We start from the raw sequence: 22,956 nt of genomic DNA, 5'->3' as shown, positions 1-22,956 counted from the left end.
AAGACTGAAGGAATAGGCAAGGACATTTTTGATTCTAGGCATTGCTTTGGCTGACCTCCTCCTCAGAGCTCAACTCCCACATGAAATGCAATCCCCACACTACCCTTACAGGGAGTATTATCTCTCTGTGGTCCCGAAAGGACAGATGCCGAGGCTTCTCTAAACACCTGCTTTGCTTTTGTTTCCTAGTGAGAGATTTTCACGTCAACATTTCAGCTGAGAGCACATGGACTGCAGGGAATTCCTTAGAACTGGTCTGCCTGGTCGTAGGTGGTGGCCGGGACCCATGGCTTCAGGGCATTTGGTTCTTCAATGGTAATGAGATGGCCCGCATGGACGCTGAGGGTGTTCTGGACCTGAAGGGAGACTACAGAGAGAGAGCAAGTCAAGGACAGCTTTGGGTTTCAAAGTTAAGCCCCAAAGCTTTCTCTCTCAAGATCTTCTCCGTGGACCCCGAGGATGAAGGCACCTACAGCTGTGCCGTGGCAGAGGTGGCGAGAGCTCCGATGGGCTCCTGGCAGGTGCTTCAGAGCAAGCAGTCCCCAGACAGCCGCGTGCAACTGAGGAAGCCAGCAGGTACGTGAAGTCAGAGCCAGACATGCCTGGACTGCTCTCTGCTTCCGTCCTTTGTGAGGCCAGGCTGCCTCCCTGGACACAGCAGACATACCCCTGGAGAGTCCGGTGTCAGTCCCATCACTCTGAGGTGGAGTTAAGAGAAGCCACCAAGGGGCGCCTGGGTGGCTCAGTGGCTTAAAGCCTCTGCCTTCGGCTCAGGTCATGATCCCAGGGTCCTGGCATCTAGCCCCGCATCGGGCTCTCTGCTCAGCAGGGAGACTGCTTCCCTTCCTCTCTCTGCCTGCCTCTCTGTCTACTTGTGATCTCTGTCTATCAAATAAATAAATAAAATCTTTAAAAAAAATTTTTTAAAAAGAGAAGCCACCAAATTGGCTGAAGACCTAGGTCTTATTCCCGGACCGTTAAACAGGCTGTGACCACAGACCCAAGGCTTAACTTCTTTAAATCTCAGCTTCCTTAAATATAAAATAATGACATACATTTAGTTTGCCCTGAAGTCCCCTCTTGCTGTCTTAGATTCTTTGATTGTATTTGCCATCAGTCCTCATTTATGTACATTGTGTTTTTCTCCACGTGGAAAACACCAGCGTTAATGAAACCCCCGTCTTCTCTTTGTTGTCTGTGTGATGCGAGTATGGTGAGAGGAAAGAATGACACTTTGCCTCCTTCCTGTGGATGAAACACCTGCATTGTGCCCCCCGCCCTGCAAACATCTTTCAGATGTCTTTTGTCCATCCTCTGTTCTCTTAACCTGATACAGGGAATGAGAGTACGTCTTAATTCTGCATCAAAGCCTGACTCAGAATAAGAAATGAAGAGGTAAATGATAGCGGGCAGACTCAATTCCCTGCGTTTTGCTGTATTGTGAGGTGCCTGTCCAAACAGGTCCACGTAGCTACTATAGGCATGAACGTGGAAGGCCACTCAGCTCTTGTTTCAAGTTTATGAAGGTTGGACAACCTTCAATGTGGTGAACACTCAGTGTTTTTTGTGTGCAGAGAAAACAGACAAATCTACAACATATGTTAGGATGCTCTGGGCTGGGTGTTATATTCAAAACCTAGAAGGATCCACTGCCCAAGAGCACAGAACAAAAGCCAACTAAAAATAAAGATACTCTCGTTTTCACTTGCTCATTGGTGGCATCTCCAAAGATAGATCAATTTCCCTTTCATGCTCTTCTCTGTCGCCCCATTTGCGAGCAACGAAGATGCACAAGCCTTGGCCTAGGATGGCACGCCAGGAAGTGTGTTGGTGTTAGTTTTCACACTAAACATTTGGTCTGACTTTCTAGGATTCAGGAATAACTGTGTGGGCGGGTTTACATATTTACATGAAGCTTAATCTCTGCTTCATTCATCTCAGTCTCTGCTAAAACATATCTGTAAACCTTTCTTAAATTTGGCATATGGGAATCTGTGCCGGAGGGACCTGAAGGTGTGCTTTGTGGTCCTCAGATCATAAGTCTGTCCGTAGGATGGTCTTCCAAAGCTAAATATAGTTCTTTGTGTAGGCTGGAGTCCAAACTGGGCCTGGTATGTGGAAACAGAAAAAGTTATTAGCAAATTTATTAAGGATTCTGTTGAGCATTCGGTTTTGAAAGTCAAACCAAAGTCTGAGCAGTTTTATCATGAAACTCATATTTTATGAATATTTTAAACAGAAGGGGGTACTCACTACCACTGTGAATGTGTAACTTACACGTACTTGATAAGATTATTACTTCTTACCAAGAGGCAGTAATGACTGTAAAGAACTAAGGAGACCTCATTTTTTTTCTTTAAAAAAAAAATGGATGTTAGTTGAAACTAACCATAATGGTTACATTCAAGTAGTGAGATTATGAGTAATAATTTCCTCTTTATTTTCTAAACTTCAGTTTGAGTCTATTTTTAACTTGAAAAGAACTTTAAGTATAATCCTGCCTTCACTACCCAAAATCTGGAAGTAGGTTTGCATATATAGACACAGATACAGATAAAGATATAGATATAGAATATTAAATGTTATTTAACTAATAATTATTAAATAATTATCATTTAATTATTTAATTGTATTATTAGATAATAAAATACTAAATACATGTATTGGATGTACTTGTGGACATCAGGCTTCATTCCGCCTTTGTAACTTATCTACGTGTATACATAGAGCCGGAGAAGACCCAGCTCCTTCCCCAGCAGGGAAGAACAATTTACAAATTCATTTAGATCCTATTGAGATTTCTCATCCCAATTCTATTTTGTTTTCTCTCTTTTGGCTTTGAACTACCTCACTTTCACTAAGTGCCTCTCAATGCTAATAGCTCCCCTTTACTGGGTACTTTCCCTTGCCAGCCAGGCTAAGCCCTTGGGTGTGTACCACTTTTAGTCGTCCCAGCAATGCGATAAGGTAGGTGCTACTATTACGTTTGTATATACAGGAAAGAAAATCAAGGGTCAGGGAGGACAACTGTGATGCCCAAGATAAATTCTGACTCCCAGGACCTTGGCCTTAAACCTGAGATGCGTGAGCTACTGAGGTGTCTTTGCTTTGCCCACAAAGCACCCAGGACAAAGCCTTGTACGGGAAGTATCTGTTGAATGAATGTTTGCATTTCTACACATTTTGAGTTTCCCATCTGGGAACCATTTGTATTTTGTAATTTAATATTACAGTTCAGATAAAAGAAGGATCTCCCTTCAACGAATAGCGTATGTATGAGAATATGTGATTTGAAGAAGGGAAATATATCTATCTGTGTATTTTCCCCCAAGTAATTGTTTTTTCTTTTCTAGTAATTGTTTTTAATGGCGGTATTTTGTTTGTTGTTGTTGTTGTCTAAATAAACTCTACAACCAGCGTGGGGCTTGAACTCATGACCCTGGAATCAAAAATCCCATGCTTTATGGACTGAGCCAGCCGGGCACCCCTAATGGTAGTTTTTGAAAAGAAATCTAATTACCAATACTCCTTTCCTGTTCACAACACATACTAATTAGGGGGAAAATAAGTAGGGAGAGCAATGTCATTTTGATCTATGAAATATAAAATTCTAAAAAACTAAAAATTTAAATAAACACAGCTTCGTTACTTCTAGGCTCGTACACCCACCCTAATTAATCTAACAAAATATTACCAGATGTTTTCCCAACTAGATGTTCTTAATGAAGGGCTGATTAAACAAAGCACTAAAAATAAAGGCAAATTATAAATTGTTTAAGTGTAAATAAGTGCTCCTGATATTCTTTCTGCTGTCTTATTGCCACTAGTTAAGTGGTTAGCAAATCTCTTTTCTGGGGGTGGTAAGAACAGTCAACAGCCCGATCTGATTTGTCACAAACCAGTTGAGGCCTAATTAAAGAGATTTCACTGTTTTAGTAAAATTTTCATTTACTTGAAATACTTCTTTCTCCTCTCAAATCTGTAACCCACAGCAAGAAACGTAGTCTTATCCACCAAGAATAAGCAGGAAGCCATGTGGGAAGGAGAGGCATTAACGCTTCTCTGCAAGGCAGATGGGGCTGTGAGTCTCCTGTCCGTGGAATGGTGGCACCTCCCACAAGGCCAGGAGCAGCCGGAGTTGGTGGCCAGTATGCAACAAGATGGTGCCATGCAGCTGGGGACCTCCTACAAGCAACTCAACAACCGGGGCCCCACGAGACTGGAGAAAATGGACTGGGCCACCTTCCAGCTGGAGATCAGCCCCACCAGCACCACAGATAGCGGTGTGTACGAGTGCCGAGTGTCTGAGGGCACCCGGAACCACGCCAGAGGTCGGAGCTGGACTCAGAAGTTGGCAGTCACTGTCAAGTCTCTGGGTAAGTGTCGAAGAAATCCTGTTCTAAACTTAAATATATCAGCAGTACCTTTCTTGATGGTGGGATGCAGTGGAATTTATGCATCGTCCCGAAACCCCTCCTTGTGGCACGTGCACCCCAGGACACAGAGCATAGTCTGTGGCTGCCATGTCTGTCCAGCAGTCTCTAAAATTTACTCCTCTTTATAAGGATCATGTGGAGGGTGCCACTTGTCGGTTGTTGGTCAGAGCTAAACACAAAAGCCTGTGAGCTAGAGTGGACGTATAGAGGACCTGTGCCTGTGGACGTGAGCTTTGTACATCCAGGCTTCTATAGCTGCAGCTCTGGGCTTACAGAGTCTCTTCAAGCCTGTGAGCCAGAGAGACGCTGAGCCCATGAGTGGAAATCAGAGGAGGCCCGCCACCCAGGGGTAGGGGTGGGGAGGGGAGAGCACTCCACCCACTCAGTAGCAGCTGTCTAAGCGGCAGGCTGGAGAAACACTGCCTGTTTGTTGTTCCTGCTGGGAACGCTCTCAGAAGAGGATCAACTTTGGAAAATTGAGGTCAGAATTCAGGACAGACTGTACTGTGAGTCAACTTTTAGCCCCAAATATTTGGGGTACCCATGTATGAATGCATGGTTCCATATGAAGAGGTGGTAGGTAGGAGAACTTTGATTTGATAAACATATTGTCATTGGTGTTTCCCATGTGTTTCTGCCCACAGAGTCGAGTTTACGGGTTAAGCTGATGAGCCGTCAGCCCAAAGTGGAATTAGCCAAGACCTTTGGCTTGTCCTGCGTAGTGGAGGCTGACTACGCCAACCTCAGGGTGCCACTCACTGTGACGTGGCTGTTCCAGCCAGCAAGATCTCAAGTCTTTCATCTACTTGTTCGAATCACCCATAATGGCACTATTGAGTGGGGGGAAAACCTATCTCAGTTCCAAAAGAAGACAAAAGTTCTCCAGTCCTCGTTTCATTCTCAACTCCTAATCCACGATGCCACTGAGGAAGAAGCAGGAGTTTATCAGTGTAAAGTAGAAGTTTATGTCAGAAATTCCCTATGCACAAGTGGCCCCGCAAGGGCTTCTGCCATCTCTCACTCACTGATGATCGCCATCGCTTTACCAGGTAAACACCACTGGAAATTAATCCTTGCTTTAAAAACAAACAAACACATTTCTCTTATTTGGGGCAAGTTATAGAATTAAAACATAAACTACCTTTCCCCCCATGTTTTGACTGTATAAGTTAGCACTGAATAAAACCGATATCCAGGCTAACATGACGTTAGTACACATGGGACAGCCATACTGGCTGTTAAAACATTGACATACCTCCACATGGACTACTAGTTACTGTTGCTCCAGGCCCCATCCCCCTCTTTCCGTAAGTCCCCACTACCCAGCAAGTGAAAGGTATCATGTGGCACAACAGGGGGCTTCTTGGATCAGCTCTGGTGGGGAGGGAGGCACTCTTTGGATTGGTCACTGCCCATGCCTTACTAATCATTAAATGTTTGCAATGTCTCCCCTACTGGTAAGGATAATGTCAATTCCATTAGAATACATTTATCCTCTTGATTTAACATGTTAATGTAAAGAGAGAATATCTAATAATAGTCAGATAGAATTTAGCTCATCAGCTGGTGAAAGAGCAGAGGTAAAAAAGTAAGACAAAACCTGGGCAAAGTCCCGCTGGGTCAACGTATCTTCTTTTATGACTTCTGTTCTCTAAAGACATTGTGTTCAAGAGCCTTTGAAGTCATTGCCACTTGACAGGCACCAGTGAGTGGCTTAGCGTTGGGCAAGTCACTCAGTCTGTCCTAGTCTAGGTACTTCATCCCTAAATTGCTGCTGTGCACTGTAAAGGTGGTGACATATGTAATGTGCCCAGGACAGTGCCTGATGTACGAAGAGGATGGTCAGACATGGTGGCAACCATTATTCTCTCTGCTGCTGAGCGACATTTAACAATCTCCTTGTTGATTAACTCATGCTTTAATTGCTTTGTCCTTCCCGTGGTATTTAAAATTGTCAACCCAATCCCTTCTTCTTGAAACTTTCTTTTTCCTTGGCCTCATGACACAAGATTTTCTTGGTTTCTTTCCTAACACTCTCTTTCTTCTCATTCTCTTTTGCAGAGTTCTCCTCCTTCACAGATCCATTCCTTTGTGTTGTAGCTTTAGCTTGTTTTCTTCTCATTCTATACAGTCTCCTGAAGTGGGCTTATTCCTCCGCCTGGTTCAACCTATATACTGACGACTCTCAAATCCATTATCCTGAAAGGCTCCTCTTGATCCCCAGACTCTTTATGCAATTAGCTCTGAGGCATATCTACACTCAGTAAGTCCAAACATAAATGCACTATTTTTATTCTTCCAAAGCTACTCCTCCTGCACTGTTCTCCATGTCTACACAATCCACCAGTGGCCCAGGTGAGAAACCACAACACCTCCATATCCACCTTATCCAAACTCCCATAGCACAGCTTGCAAGATCCTTTATAACCTGGCACATTTATGTCTTTACATTATGACTTTCCAACATCATCTTCTACTTTCCATCTTGAATTTGAGCTCCAGCCACACTGAACTACTTGCAGGCTTTCAAATACTCTATGTTATCCCTCACTTTTAGTCTTTGTTCAAGGCATGGGTTTTGTGTGAACTCTTTAACCTTTTCTCCACCAGACAAATTCCTATTAACTCTTAAGACTTAGCCTGGAGATCTCCGCTCCAGGAAGCCTCTCCCCACTGCCGTATTTGAGTTAGATAGTCCTGCCCTAGGCTCTGACAGCCATTTCTGCATACCTGTGAGGAAAGAGACCTACTGGCAACTTCAAGAAGCCATTACAAAAGTAGAATTAGCGATAACAGCAAGAAGTTAGAATAAGGTTTGGAAAGCAGGTTGAGAGAAAGCAGGTTATGAGATTCCCACAGTTGACTGGCTTCAAAGAGACATACAATTTTAATAGTCCACCTACGACTTCCTCTTGTTTACCCATGTTTGAAGGCAGATACAAACAAGGACATGTCAGCAAATTGTGAATCCAGGAGTATTCTGGAGAGTGAGTACACAAAGCATTAATAGGGTCACTTTCTCTCACTGCTTTATAAAATGCAACAGAAGAGAAAATGTCTAGGCTTTGATAGTGAGGCATTACCATGTGGAAGAGATTGGTTTTCTGTATGACACTCCATCCTGCCCCATGTTCCCTATTCTACTCTGCCGGCTAAGGGTAGAACCAGGACCAGTGACTGGAAGGTACAGAGTGGTAAAATCCAAGTTGACATCAGAAAGAATTCTCTAGTGGCAGTGATGTCCAAAGATGGAACGAGCTGCTTTGTCACTTGGTGAGCTATCCAGAGGCTTTGTGGGCAGTTAGTGGGACGGCTCAGGAGGGAATGCCTACATCCAATGAATGTCGGATGCATTGCCTTAGTTGACCTCTAATGTCCCTTCTACCTTAAAATTCTATTTTCTAGTGAGGTAACAAAAGTTACTGTCACCATTCTTTTAATTTAGAGAGCAAGCTGCAAGTGAACTCAAGCAGTCAAGTCCGAGAGCTCCTCATCAACTCCAACACCAACATAGAATGTAGCATCTTGTCCCAGTCCACTGGAGACCTTCAGTTAGCCGTCATTTGGTACTTCTTTCCCAGTTCCACTAACGCAATCTGGCTGAGGATCCTGCAAATGGACCAAACCAATGTTGTAAAATATGGGGATGAATTTCACACCCCAAGGAGAAAACAAAAATTCTACCCCGAGAAAGTTTCCCAAGACTTGTTTCAGCTACATATTTTGAACGTGGAAGACAGCGATCAGGGCAAGTACCACTGCACTGTGGAGGAATGGCTCTTGTCTACAAATGGCACTTGGCACAAGCTTGGAGAAAAGAAGTCGGGTCTGACAGAATTGAAACTCAGGCCCACAGGTAAACCTTGCAAGTGTATTCTCACATGTCTTTCTTTTTTTTTTAATATTTTATTTATTTATTTGAGAGAGAATGAGTAGAGAGCATGAGAGAGGAGAAGGTCAGAGGGAGAAGCAGACTCCCCAAGGAGCCGGGAGCCCGATGTGGGACTCGATCCTGGAAGTCCGGGATCATGACCTGAGCCAAAGGCAGTCGCTCAACCAACTGAGCCACCCAAGCGCCCTCACAAGTCTTTCCATAGGATTTCCATCTTCTCTTGGGCAACTTTTCTCTAGAGTGGTTATGTGAAGGTAGAAATATGACCCAGGGTCATAGGAAGAGTGTCTACCTACACAATGAATGCAGGACCTGGTAGCCCAGCAGAGGAAGCAGGTGTCACTTAAGGTGAATCAGTCTGTGGCTTCAAGGTGCTTGGATGGGGACTAGATCCCTTTGTTTTGCTTATCAGCCTGGAAGCCTGGTCTCTGGAGCTACCTAAAGTGTCGTATCTCTAGATCTCTGTAATAACAAGCTGTGTCATTCCAGTGGGGCTCTACTGTAATTTGGCAAAGGAAGAGTAATACGAAGCATATTTCTCCCACTGTGAACAGAAACTGTACAACTCTATAGGGATGTGTGGAGAAATTGCTTTTCAACATTTGGCTGCCTAAACATAAGGCGAATAAGAGTAGTTAACTGTTGGAATGGCTTACTGAGGGAGTCTCCTCTTCCTCAGGAGATCCTTAAAGATGTAATAGAAGTTCCGTCCATTTGCATTGATCTAGGAGTGCTGCAGTCTAAATGTAGGCAGGGTTCATTAGATCACTTGGTGTTAGTTAGGTCACCTCCAATGTTGATTAAAATTAAATGAATGTCATAGCAAAGGTTTGGGAACTGGCTGAGATCCAACAGCACAATGCAAATAAGTGGTGCTTAAGATTTTATTTTCAATGTAACATCCAAAAATAAGATTATAATGAACATTGCTCCGCATTAGACAATTAGAGATACAAAGAGAAATAAGGTACAGCTCTTGCCTTAAGGAGCTTACAATCCGTTGGGGGCAGCAGAGCAAGACAGTAGCTTAGCGTTGGGATCTCTTCCTGCTGCTCAGCTTCCTCTTCTCCATGTTCTTCAGGCCCTTCTTCTCCCTGCTAAATGTGGGTGTTCCTCAGGGACAGATCCTGGGCCCCTTTGTCTTCTTATTCTCTGCTTGCTTCAGAACTTCTTCAACTCTGCCTTGGTTTCAACTACCACCTTCGATGAAATTGCTCTCAGTCTTGATGTTTAGCTCCAAGTCTTTCTGCCCAACTGGCTATTGTACATTTCTACTTGGATGCCCTTGAGACCCTTACACTCAGCAGGTCCCAAATTGCATTATCATCCTTGCCATCCCACGAGACCCGTGCATACTTTTACACTCTCCATCTGTGTGGCTGGCAGCCCTTTCTCCCATTTGCCCAAGCCAGATCTCGACAGTGTATGCACACCCTTTTAGGGAGGCAGCCACTCCTTAGCTCAAGCTAGCAAACACTTCCCATCCATAAATGTGGGCTCAGTGTTGTCTGATCTTTTAGTATATCAAGAAATACGTATAATCTTTCTCATGTGACATCGCTCGATTTGAGAATGTATGCAACAAATCCGAGTTCTTTTCAAATTCTGAGGGTGTCAAATTCTGTGGGTGGGGGTGGCCAGCTGTGCACCCTGGTGTGGGGTGTGAGTTAAGGAAGAGGCCCCAGGGAAAGATACTGGGAAGGAGTGGTCAGAATTGTAGGAGAGACATTTTCTCTGAAATCAAAAGAGGAGAGGACTTAAGAAGAAAATGGACTTCAGTGATAAAACACACAGAGAGGACAACAAAATGAAAGTGTCTTGAGCTGGGAAATTGGGTCCATACTGAGGATCTTGGCCAGAGCGTGACTGGAAGACTGATTGTAGTCCAGTAGGGAGGAATTAGAGATGAGGAAGCAGAGACAGTATCATATAAACTAATATATCACATACTTTGCCATGAAGGGAAGGAGAGAGTAAAGATGGTAACAATAACAGCAACAAACCCAGGATCAGATAAAGTTATTCTTTTATTTATTTTATTTTTTAAAAGATTTATATATATATATATATATATTTATTTATTTATTTGAAAGAGAGAGAGCATGGGCAGAGGGAGGGGCAGAGGAAGAGAGACAAGCAGACTTCCCGCTGAGTAGGGAGCCCGATGGGGAACTCGATCCCAGGACCCCAGGATCATGACCTGAGCCAAAGGCAGATGCTTAATTGACTAAGCCACCCAGGTGCCCTGAAGTCGTTCTTTTTTTTTTTTTTTTTAAGATTTTATTCATTTATTTGACAGAGAGAGAGAGATCACAAGTAGGCAGAGAGGCAGGCAGAGAGGGGGGGAAGCAGGTTCCCTGCTGAGCAGAGAGCCCAATGTGGGGCTCAATCCCAGGACCCTGAGATCATGACCTGAGCCAAGGGCAGAGGCCTAACCCACTGAGCCTCCCAGGTGCCCCTGGAGTCATTCTTTTAAAGACAGTTTAATAAATATGTTTGTAGTAGAGTCAAAAATTTAGTGTGTACTATAATTTCTATATTTTGTTTGTGATTACTCTGGCCTTCGAAGTTCTCACCTGCTGGTTAGGAGGGGAACTTTTTAAAAAGTAAATGTCAAAATCTGTTTAAAACTTAGTCAACTGGTGAATCGTTGGACACTATGTCAAAAACTAATGATATGTTGGCTAATTGAACATAAAAAAAAAAACAGCTTAGTCTAATCCAGTAATTTAGTGTCTCCTTGGATGGTAGTCTAACACTTGTATAAACATGTTCATTCTCTCTGATAGCCTCCTCTTTCCTTGCCTCTAGAACTGAGATGATATGTGGGCGTATGGGAGGAGGGTAATCTGCTAAGAACGAGGGGCACTGGTGCAATACACAGCTCAAGAGGATGGCTAGAAGTTTTGAAGGATCCCTCTGGGAAGTAGAAGAAAGAGTTGATCAGGGAGGGGTAAAAGCAGCAGGGCAGAACACCCACTGAAGCTAGGTGGTTTCCGGGGCAGGTTTTCAGCAGACAAGAGATAAGGCTGAAGAAGGAAAATGGCTGGTTTGAGTCATAGCACAGAATGTTCTAGCAAATGTGGAAGAAGAACAGGGGTCAAGGAAAAACATGTTACGGTTGAAAGACCTGATATCTAAGGATTTTAAGACAGCATCTCCTCAGTGAGAACTAGATTTTTCAGACGCAGTATCCAAACTAAAAATCTGGATTCTTCTCGAACGCATTTCCATTTTATTTCCTAGGAAGTAAAGCACGTGTGTCCAAAGAGTACAGGACAGAGAATGCTACCGAGCACGGCCAGGTGGCCATCCGCTGCAGCCTGGAGAGTCCTGGCAGCTCAGCTTCCCTGTTCTCTGTGATGTGGTACCGGAACAGGGAAAATTCTGGAACGAAAATGCTGGTGCACCTGCAGCATGATGGCTTGCTGGAGTATGGCGAAGAGGAGCTCGGGAGGCCTCTGCTCTGTTACCGTTCATCCTCTACAGACTTTGTCCTGCAGCTTCATTGGGTAGAGATGGAGGATGCTGGGCTCTACTGGTGCAGAGTGACCGAGTGGCAGCTGCATGGCAACCCAAGCAAGTGGGTCAAGCAAGCCTCAGATGAGTCACAACATATGGTGCTCACAGTGCTGCCTTCAGGTAACAAGGGGCTAATCTGCCCTGGTCTGTGGTCAGGAGAATCTTTGTCTCCTCTCTTATGCTTTCCCTCTCAGTTATATTTTGCTGAAAACAATTTATGGATTCCCTAAAGAAAGTGACTCTGCCATTTCTCTCAATGGACCGACATTTGGACCGACAAGGTCTACAAGAGTTTTTGGCATTGACATTTAAATGTCAGGGGCATCTGGCCCACTTCCCCCTTACCCTCCCAAACAAACAAACAAACAAACAAACAAACAAAAAACCCATCAACTTCGTATCCCTTTAAAGAACAAAATAATGTTCACAGTAGACATCCTTACCCCTTGGCTGATTCTTCACTCTCAGAAGGCTCAGATCTGCAGTGGGAGTCAGAGTGAGGGGTAGGGGTATAGTGACTTGAGGTTTCACTGGGTTGAACCCAAGTCAACTACATGTAAATGCTCCCCACCTCAAAAACAAAATGAAATCTTTCTCAATGAATAAGTGCCAAGCTTCTTATCACTCTATATGTTCAACAGATTAGTAGGATTTTGATAATGATAGTCGTTTGATATGTGTCTCCTAATGACAGCTTGCAAGGCATCGAAGGAGGAAGTGTGCCCCATAGAACTCGTTTACAGGGTCAACAAGGAGGGTAGCTCCCGAAAGACCTTGGCCACAGCATGGCCATTCTCTATGTAGGAAGACCATCCTACTCAGTGCACAGCTTCAGGTGGGATGTGGAATAGGTGGTTGTGAAAGAGAGGAGAGCAACCTTCCAGCCAACCTGGTGCCGAGCATGTAATAGACATTCACGAAGCATTTGTTCACAAAAGCAACAGTTTTGCCAGCCAGACCCGTAAATCTTCCCTGGTGATCACTACACTGGCTGATGTAGCCAAGCTCATCTCTGAGCCGCTCCTTTCTGGCAGGGTTTAAGGTGAGGCTGAGAGGCGAGCCATTAGCTGAACTTACACTGGGAAAGGGACACTGGAGACGTAGAGATGTGGTCTCAGTGTCTCACACCAAGAAGGGTAAGAAGGATCAACAAAAGGTAACATTCCTAAAACACCAGCTAGCTTTGGTGACGCTCCTTAACATGGAGAAAAGGTGCTTCCCGGAAAGGTGTCAACTTCTTTGAAGTAGGGTTAGTTGGAACCCAGCCCTGGCCAAGCTTCTGGAGAGGAAGCCAATTACCTGATTTGTTCCCTGGGGCTCCATCATCCTTTCCCCTGACCATTCTTCAGCAGAACTTTTCTCCCAAGTGTCCAGAGAGAATTTTTCTTCCTCTCGGCTTTTCTTCTAGTCTAACAATTATGGGAAGTCCCACAACCCTGAGCACATTCCATACCTGTTTTCTCACCGGAATCCGCAGACCCTATAGCATCAACGGGTTTTGGTAGCAGCATAAATAGATAACAAGTATAAAACATACCTATTCTGCAACTAAAAAGCACATCTCCTCTGAGACAGATGGGATCCTTCACAGCACATGTATATATACTGTTAATCTTTGTGGAATCCTTATAAATCAGGTGAAAGGTTTTAAAAAAAAGATGAACTCTGGAAAGAAAATGTTAAAAATTAGGTGGTCTTTGTATTCCTTACAGTTGAAGAAGCTTGAAAGCCTGTGCCACAATCAGCTGAGGGTTTTTTATAACCACATGTAAGGGTTCCCAAGTCAAGCCTCAATTACAGGATCTCGCTTCCTCTACCTGGCTGGTCCTTTCTGGGAGTTGCGGAGTTGCGGAGGCAGTGGAGGAGGGGGTATGAAAAATCCCGGGGTTTGGAATCAGACAAGCCTAGGCTCAGCTCATAGCCCTGCCACCTACCTACGAACTCATACCCTGGTTATTTAACCTCTGTGAACCTCAGCTTACTCATGAAGTGAGGATCATAATACAAATGTGTATAAAGTAACATGGTCCCTAGAATATTGTAAGTGCTCAAGAAATGTTATCTCTCTATCCCCTTATGCCACCAAACATGCTACACACACACACACACACACACACACACACACACACATCCCCGTACATATATATGTATGGATATATCCATATATGTGACAAAATATTTTAAGTTGTTCAATCAGTAACCATGTGAGGATCTGAAAACACAAAAATGTGTATTACAGAGTCTTTTCCCAAAGAGCTCAGATTCGGATGGGGGACATGAAGTCCAAAATGATAGTGGTCATCAAAGAAGCAGCCTCGGGATGAAGGAACAGAGGCAAGGCTGGGATAAAGGGCTGTGTGGGGAGGAGATCCAAGAAGTTCCTCGGGGTATACAGCCTAGGAAAAGGAAGAGAAGATATTTTAGGAAAAGGAAAGACTATGCAAGAGGTTATTAAAAGCTGTTGCACAAGGGACAGAGACGAAGTTAGTGAGATGGAGAGGGTATGGATATCAAAGGGGAGGGTGAACTTATTCATGAATGTTATAGAGTATCAGCAAACAAGTTCAGGCAGGGGAGGGACAGCATGAGATTTGCATTTTAGAAAGCTCCCATTTGGAGCTGTGTTAAAGATGAACTGGAAGGGAGGCAGACACAGAGAAGGGAGAACCATTTGAAATTGATCGTAGGAACCCAGGTGAGATAAGATGAAGGCCTAAATTAAGGCAGTACACACAAGGGTTGAGAGAAGGGCAGGCCTTCAGTGTTGGGATGCGTCACCTTCAGGAATTAGACACTGATTAGATATATGTGGAGGGTGCATGAGCAGAAGGGGAGAACCAAGGATAAATATCAAATTTCTAGCATGGCTGGGTATAGGAGAAAGGTCTGAAGGGGGAATTAGTTCAATTTTTAATAAACTGGGCCAGAATTGAGTTTGGAGTACGTGTAAATGATCCAAAGAGTTCTACCCAATAGACATGGGGACTTCCGAGTGAGATCTTTGCCAGAGTTGTAGATTAGAAGGCATCAACTTATAGCCAATAATGGTGTCCCATGAGGGACTCCTGAGATCTATCACTGTTGAGCAGTGCAGAAGAGGAGCCTGTGAAGGGGAATGAAAGGAGTAGCCAAGAGGTAGGAGTGGTACCGTAGAAACCAAAAACAGAGAGGGTATCAAGAAGGAAGGGAAAGCCAACAGACTCAACTATTTCAGAGAAGTCAATGAAGATAAGAATGGGGATATATCCTTTGGATTTCACACTATAGGGCCATTATAGACAAGTAATGAGAAAATTCAGACTGCAGTGAGAAAGTGGACACAGCAGACACAGATTACACTTTCAAGAACTTTGATGTAAAGGACAAGAGAGGAAATAACAAGTGGCGAGAGGTGTCAATGAACTTTTACGTTGTTCTGTGTTGGTTTGGAGGTGGTAGGGGCTTGAGAAACTTTACATTCTGGAGGGGAAAGAGGCAGTGGCAAGGACAAAAGGAAAGATCAGAAAAGAGTAGACCAACAGTCCAACACCTTGCATCAACACAGACCACCTCCTATCTGGAATGTTCTCTCATGTCATCTTTCTCTGCTCAACATCCATGAATCCTCTACCTCCGAGTATAACCGCCATGATCTGTGACTTGCCTTGTTCTCTTAGTTATCACACCTGGCTAACAACCATCCACACCGTCAGACTGTACATTCTGAGAAGGCAAAGACTGAGTGTCTCATTCCTAGCACAGCACAGTGCCTGGCGAGTAGAGATGCTCAAGGACTTACCGAATCACAGTGTAATCGCACTCCTTGTAAGGACCTCCTTATGTGTTAATAAAGTCCAGGTCAGATCTAACATGTTAGCAATTCTCACTTCTCTGGTGGTTTTCCACCACCTCTATGTGGCAATTTCAGGTTGGGTAGTTTAGGACCACCTAATGAAACTGTGGGGCATGTGGCTCAAATGAAGACAGAAAAAATTAAGAGGAATTTCCCTGGGGGAATGGACCTCGCATCTTCTTCTCCATCTTACTTTCTTATCTATGACCATGCCAAGGTAGGGGCTGGAGGTATCTTCATCTTTTTATGTCACCCTCAGAGCCCAGACATAAATGTCTTATTCTAGAGAATTTTCTGGGATTAATTAACAGGCAAGACTATAAGGCTTCCTGGGGACTGGGTTAGTTGTAATTATATGGTGTTTGTTCTTATTCCCCAACTTCTATTTGGGTAAGGATATACTTAGAAAGTGAACCTTCAAAGGAGATATGTGCCCCTACCACACTGAAGTTTCTGGAATGACCATAGAATTTACCCATGCTACCCCAATGCCTCCAACAATGTCTGGCATGTAGTACTTCACAAATGCTTGATGAAAGAAGGAGCAAGTGAATCTTCAAAGGAAACAGGATGCTGTCAGGCACCACTGGTTCCGGGATGCACTTGTATCAGGTTCCCTAACCCTACTTTTATTGTTGGGCAGGAGCCAACTCTCTCACATGGCTACACTTGGCATAGATAGTTGCCAAAATCTTGGTGGGAGGTGGGGGAGGAGTTGGTAGCCCCCATCGTTATCCTGTATCTTTCTTCTGCTGAACTACGTATTTCTGAGGCGCTAGCAAAAAGGAGTGCTCCTCGTGGCGTGTTTTGCTGTGGATGGAAGATAGTTATAAACTAGAGCTGGTGATGAAGTAGTCTCATTACATTTTTGGCCCTGCCTTGCAGACCTTGTACTTTGAGCATTGGGCACTTACTTGGATTGATTCAAAATGCCAAACCTTAACGGTTTGGAATGTCACTAATTCTAATCCCAGTAGGGTTGAGAGGCAGATGGTTCAAAATGGTGATCGTGGGATCCAGAGCAAACCCTGCCCTCCCAGGAGAGGTAATTTAGAAGCACTGGAGCTGACAGTCGCTAGCTGTTGGCCAATTCAGCACTGTGAAAGCTCACTTTACCATCCTTTGATGGCAGATTGCTCCAAACAGAGTGGACTCCTCCCCATTAAGACAGTCAAGTCCTCTGGCAGTCCCTTCATGCTGAAGGTTAGAGTCTCAGTGGCAGGAAAAAACCAAGTACCAGATTTCTTTCCCCCTTCTGTATGCCAGCCCCATCTCCTCATGATCATACCATCGTCTAACAACGGTGAGACCAAGGTAGACTCTCACCTTCCAGTTCTCTGCCACCCATGACTGGGAAAAGTCAGAGTCTCCTACTAAGTAGTCATTAGACTCTCAGTGGACTGTCACCCAGTCGTGGAGACAGAGGGACCAGAGATTTAAGGGAGAGTCTTGGCCTGTGGGAGAACATGGCCAGGTGGGTGACTCGTGTGAGGACTCAGTTGGTCCAGCCCTGTTTTCTGTCCCATCTCTTGAGAGAGGTTGCCCATGATTTTTCCTAACATCCTAACATCCTCACTAGCCTTCTAACTAACATTTATTTCTTGCTGACTCAACAAGTGTGCTGGGCACTCTGTTAAATACCTTATTATGCATTATCTCATCACAACTCTAGAAATTATTATCCCCATTGGATCGATGAGGAAACTAATCACTGTTGAGGATAAGTAATTTGTCTAATGTCAATATCAGTAAGTTGAAGAGCTAGAATGTGAACCCAGGTCTTTTGGGGATGGCAGTCAGTCCCTACCCTGTGTTTGAGTAGTGTGAAGTGTCAAACCCCATACTCCTACCCACTGTTCCCTGCAGCTCCATTCTCTTTCAGCATCTCTATCTATAACTCCTCCTTATCCCAGTGCCTTCAAATACATTCACGTAAGAGCTGGGAGAATTAGGGACACCTGGGTGGCTCAGTTGGTTGGATGACTGCCTTCAGCTCAGGTCATGATCCCGGAGTCCCGGGATCGAGTCCCGCATCGGGCTCCCAGCTCCGCGGGGAGTCTGCTTCTCCCTCTGACCTTCTCCTCGCTCATGCTCTCTCTCACTGCCTCTCTCTCAATAAATAAATGAAAATCTTAAAAAAAAAAAAAAGAGCTGGGAGAATTATTATAGTCAAGCAGGGCCTTGGAGAGAGGGGTCAGGTAGGCTATAGAGAGATGGGATGTTAAGGAGTTAAAAGCCCAGCTTTATCATTGCCCACCCTTTCAAAAAGGAAAACCAAAATTAGGCTGGAGAGTATAAATGAGACCAGAGAAAATCCAGGCCACAAACCCCCGCAGCAACCTGTGAGTCCCGAGCGCCGCAGCCAGTCTAATGTTCAGTGATGATCTTTACTCTGTGCAACATGATGGCTGCCACCCCTGCGTTCCTGTGGGTGCAATGTACTCATGCAATTAATTCATTCATCAGTTCCCATTGATGACCCACGGACCAAGTGCTGGACAAGGTAAAAAGATGCATCAGACGTAGGCCCCGTCCTTCAGGAGCTCACAGTGCAGGAGTCAGACAAATGTTTAGATTCTTTTTTGACTTCCACCAAAGAGATGTTCTTCTTGGTGCAAGATGCATCAGCGATGCGGGAAACAGGGATTTTCTTGCAGCAGAGGTTGGTGGAAATGACCTCTAAAGCTGTTTACATCTCTAAGAATCTATAATCCCTTGAATCCTGTAACTTCACCTTTGAGGAACAAAGTGTTTATAGTCATTACAATTTTCCAATAAAAGCACAACTACTATTAGCATCCGATTTTCCGGAAGAGCCCGGATTTCAAATATCCTGTCGTAAATACATGTAGATGGAAGACTATATCTAGCAGCTGGTGTCTCTGAGCCTGTGTCTTTTTGCATGGAGAGTCTGTAAACCCCATCCTTGGACTAGGAACTCCGGGAGCTGCTTCCTGGAATCTGGGAATGTCCGCAGTCCTGTCCCTCTGCTTCCCTGGGCACGTGGCCGGGAATCACTCTGGGGAGGCGCGTGCGTGCTCTGTGTGTTTCTGGGCTTCCCCACGGGCTGCAGCTGCCTGACAGTCATGTGCTTCGGGCTGCCTTTATATAGTATCCTTTGCCCCTGTGGTTGCAGTCAGTCCCATTCAGTTCAGATCAGCGAAAGCTGTCATGCACGTGTGTGGGACACTGCAGGGGACACGGGAACAAATGACACTATCAGGCAGACTCAAGTAACGGTGATGAAACCAAGGAGATGGTTAAGGGGGAACAAAAGAGGTCTACATCAAGGGGTATGCCAGAAGAGGATCCTGGAAGACCATGCCTGAGGCAGGAAGGATGACCCTGGGGAGGAAGAGGGTCATATGAGCTGGGTCAGAAGGACCCAGAGGATTCGGGTACAGAGTGTGTGTGCCGGAGGGAGGTGATCATGAGAGCCACACAGGAAAGGAGCCTAAAGGAGGGTGCCCCAGGGGAGACCCATCTGGAGGGTCGAGAAGGGAGGGAGCTGCTCACTGTGGGTGCTGTCTTGTGAAGACAAGACAGTGTGAGAGTGCGCGCGCACGGAAGAAGCAGCAGTGGGAATAACTCAGTTAAAAATTCAGGACCAGCAACAGAGTTGAGAACGAGGGCTGAATTATAGATCTCTTTTCTGAGGATAGAAGACTAAAGGAGAGGTTTTCTTTTTTGTTTTGCTTTTCTTCGCGGCTGTTGGTTTTAAGTAGGTCATTGGAACCCCAGCGGTTGGAACTTGCTGGGTGAAGGCAGCGAGGCTGGAAAAGCACCATTCCGGACTTCTCTTCTCCCCACTGCTTCCCTCTTTCTGCCCACCTGTGATTTGAGGAGCCCGAGGTTTTTGCCTGTATTTGCCTGTAACAATAAATCCCCCAGGTGTTTATGGTTGATTGTTGCAGGGAAGTTGGAGACTGATTACCTTCTTGGTCGTTCTCCTTTTCATTGCAGATCCCGCACTTCCTTCCAGGATCTGCTCATCGACGTCTTTACTCTATTTCCTGTTGGCCTTCCCCTGCATTCTGTTGATTCTTCTGCTGATTTCTCTCTTCTGCTACTGCCACAAGGCCAGGAAGTTGTCGGCAATGAGTCTAAAAGCACAGAAAGAAAAGTCCCTTTGGGTGGACTTGAAAGGGACTGGAGACTTGACAATAACCCAGAGGGAAGAGGAAGAGGAAGACCATTGAATCCCGAGAGCTTCCATCAGCCGCAGGAAAAGTGCGGGCTTTGGAATTGAACTGAGCCACTTGTGAATGTGAATGAATCCGGACTGGGTCCTTCTTGGCGCCCATGGCCTTGGGCAAGTTACCTAGGAATCATTAGGGAATGTTTATTGAGCGTGTTTGTGGGATCCACACCACGAAGTGTTTCTTTGCGTGTTGCCCTCATCTACCCCTTGTATCCTCCCAGGAGCTAGACGATTTACCCTGATTTTCACTGGCCGTACCTCACAGAGGTTCAGGGTCCCTGTCTGTAAGGAGAGAACCTCCCTCACACAGCCTCTTGGGTATTCGGTGAGATCCTACAGCAAAGCCAGAGTGAGAATACCCTCTACTTTTCCCTCCCTTATGTCACTGATTCCCGGGAGAGCACTCCGAATGGTCCAGTCACGCTGGCCCTTGGGCATCCTTTGCTCCCAGATAACAGGTGTAGGAAGGGCCCTGATGTCAGCAAGGCAAAAGGGTATTAGGGATGTGCCCTTCAATCATATCCCATCTGTCTTGCAAGGTGAGTGTGACTTCCCTCAAAGCAGAATGCCCATCGTTCCCTCATCCCATCTATGAATGCTTTGCAAGAACAAGCTCTTTGTAGAGGGTCCCTAATCAATATTGGTCCTTCCATGAAGCTGTAAAGCATTTTGTAGTCTGAGTTTCTATTTTCTTCCCTTCCTTTCCTATCCTATCCTATCCTTCTTTCTTCCTTCCTCCTTTCCTTCCTCTCCCTCCCCCTTCCTCTTTCTTTTCTTTTCTCTTCTCTTCTTTTCCCTTCCTTCCTTCCTTCCTTCCTTTCTCTCTCTCTTTCTCTCTCTCTCTCTCTTTCTTTCTTCTATTAGCATTAGGTCATTGCTAAGGGAAAACTTTTTTTTTTTTTTTAGTAATAGTTGTCTGATCAGCCCCCAAGGCCTCATACCTCCCCTTCCTGCCCACGCCAAAAGATCCATCTGGGTCCTGGCTCTGAGCCAAGGCCTTATTTTCTGTGACCAGACAGCATTAGTAGTAGCTCAGGGCATTGTGGTAGTTATTGGGGGAGGAGAAGGAACAGTGCCCCTGCCCTGTCCTCTCCCAGCCAGCGTCTAGGAGCTCAGGGGAAGCAGTGGGTCAAGTCTGGTTCCTCAGGGTCCCCTATTCTCAGCCAGGAATAGTCGGGGGTAGGGTGGGGTGTGGTTCGGGAGTGTCCTGGCTTAAGGTTTTCAACATCAGCCCCCAGGATACAACAATGGTTTCCACTGGGTGCTCTGGGTCTGTTGGAGTCAGAATTGGAAATCAATCAGTGCGGCCTAACAGACTTAGAAAACGCATCTATTTATTATCTATATGACCAACAGGGTTGCTTTAACACTCGCTAATTTGCATTTCCAAGGAGAGCAATTTATTTTTAATTATTTTATCAAGCACACATGTCTTCTCCAAACATAATTAGTTCCTTTGCGAGGGGGGCATCGGAGGCTATGAGAACTCCCAGTGTAGACCTCTATGTCCCTTCTGCTCATCTCCCTTTAGAGGCTCATTTAAAATATCCTAAGTGTTGCCTTAAATGTGTCAATGCATTTGTCTCTTTTCTCAAAGGGGGGGGGGTGGCATATTCTTCAGAAAACAAAGCTAAAGGTAAGACTTCTTAGAAAGTGTGAAGACCCCTGCCTCCCCCCCAAAACCTGTATTTTAATTGGGATTTTGAAGGAAAAGGGAGCAGAATCGAACCCCATCAGATAATGAGAACGGATTCTAGTGCTGCCCTCTGCCTGGGGTCCTCTCGCCCCTGACTCCTTCCCTCTCTGCTCACCTGGGTCCCGCCTTTCGGCTCAGAGCTCACCAGGTGTTTGTTCACCTTTGGATCCAGCCCAGAAAAGGCACAGAGCAGACATGCAGATGTCCAACTGCGCCACCCAGAGCCAAGCTTGGGACCGCTTATTCCCCAGGGAGCACCTCCTTGTACCCAGCCTGGGACAGGTGTAAGGGATCCAGTGGGGATGCAGCCGGACACAGCTCTAGTCCCCTGGGATCATCATCTTGTCTCTTCCAGATCCTGTGCCTTCAAACAGCATGCTACGTGTTCTAAGAAGCCACACTGTACTCTTTGGCCCATCATGAATTTTTAGGCAACTAAACCCCAAAGTCGTCTTTTCTCTTTTCCAAACTGAATAAAATTTGTGTTCACCCAAATCAGTAGACGTTTTATGCAAAACCTCTTTTCTTTCCAATGATGTACTTGTTCCATTTTACTCTCTAATACTCAGTGGAGAACTTGACTTTTATTCACTGATTTCAACTTTTCCATTCTATGTAAGCACCTGGTTTTCCTTTCAGCGTCTTGGGTTTTCAGTCCTCCTCGGCAACAGAACAAACCCATCTCGGGAGTTGGCTACCTATGGCGGGCAGGCTGAGCTGCCTACCACCCGTTTTGTAAAATAGGAGCTGCTGGAAGACAGCCCCTCCCGTTTGCCTGCATATTACCCCAGGCTGCTGTCATCATAAAACTGGAGAGGTGAGTAGTTGCCATAGAGACTCTATGCCTAAAATGTTTACTTTCTGGCCCTTTGCAGAAAAAGTTTTCCAACCCTGCCCTGTTTTAGTGGCTAATGTTCTGTCTTAACCATGCACTGTGTTCCTGGGACCCTTGGCCTATTGTACGGGTATCTGTTATATACCGTTAACTGAAGAATAATCTGAGGCTCTCCAGATTGGTGTCTGGTCCAAGCTGTTGTGAAGTTCGAATCCTCTGCTACACTCCTCCTAGAGATGGAAAACTCATCACCCTGGAGGCCCTCCAGCTCTGTGCAGGACAAGATGACGTGGACAAGTATAAGGCATATGTAGGCTGTTTTCATTCTTTTTAGTCTATGGATAATGTATAGGAAACAGCTGATGTATGGCAGAATATGGATACAATGGTAGAAAGTCAAGGCCATAATACATTCTTACAGTTGCACAAAAGCTGTTCATCGTCTCAGAGTTTCAGGGCACCCCTATGCAAACGGGACTGTTACCATGTCCTACAGGAGAGACAGGGATGCTTAGAGTGTCTGGGTTGATCCAGGATCATCC

At 45.2% G+C, this 22,956-nt stretch overlaps 1 protein-coding gene across 1 annotated transcript in view; it reads left to right on the top strand.

The window, feature by feature from the left end:
* CD101 (CD101 molecule) overlaps positions 1 to 22,071 on the top strand; it is a gene marked incomplete at its 5' end in the record, with an annotated part of 37,564 nt that extends 15,493 nt beyond the window's left edge. The window contains 6 exons of the mRNA XM_080801662.1: positions 190 to 576; positions 3,993 to 4,376; positions 5,081 to 5,485; positions 7,882 to 8,292; positions 11,575 to 11,970; positions 19,646 to 22,071. Of these exons, the coding sequence (XP_080657788.1) occupies positions 190 to 576; positions 3,993 to 4,376; positions 5,081 to 5,485; positions 7,882 to 8,292; positions 11,575 to 11,970; positions 19,646 to 19,881 (2,219 nt within the window). The 3' untranslated portion in view covers positions 19,882 to 22,071. The remainder of the gene's footprint in view (positions 1 to 189; positions 577 to 3,992; positions 4,377 to 5,080; positions 5,486 to 7,881; positions 8,293 to 11,574; positions 11,971 to 19,645) is intronic.
* Positions 22,072 to 22,956: the final 885 nt, after the last annotated feature.

This window comes from Martes martes (genome assembly GCF_963455335.1).
Source record: "Martes martes genome assembly, chromosome: 4".
NCBI lineage: Eukaryota > Metazoa > Chordata > Mammalia > Carnivora > Mustelidae > Martes > Martes martes.
The sequence above is the reverse complement of the archived record's forward strand: the minus strand, read 5'-3'. Positions and strand labels throughout refer to the sequence as shown.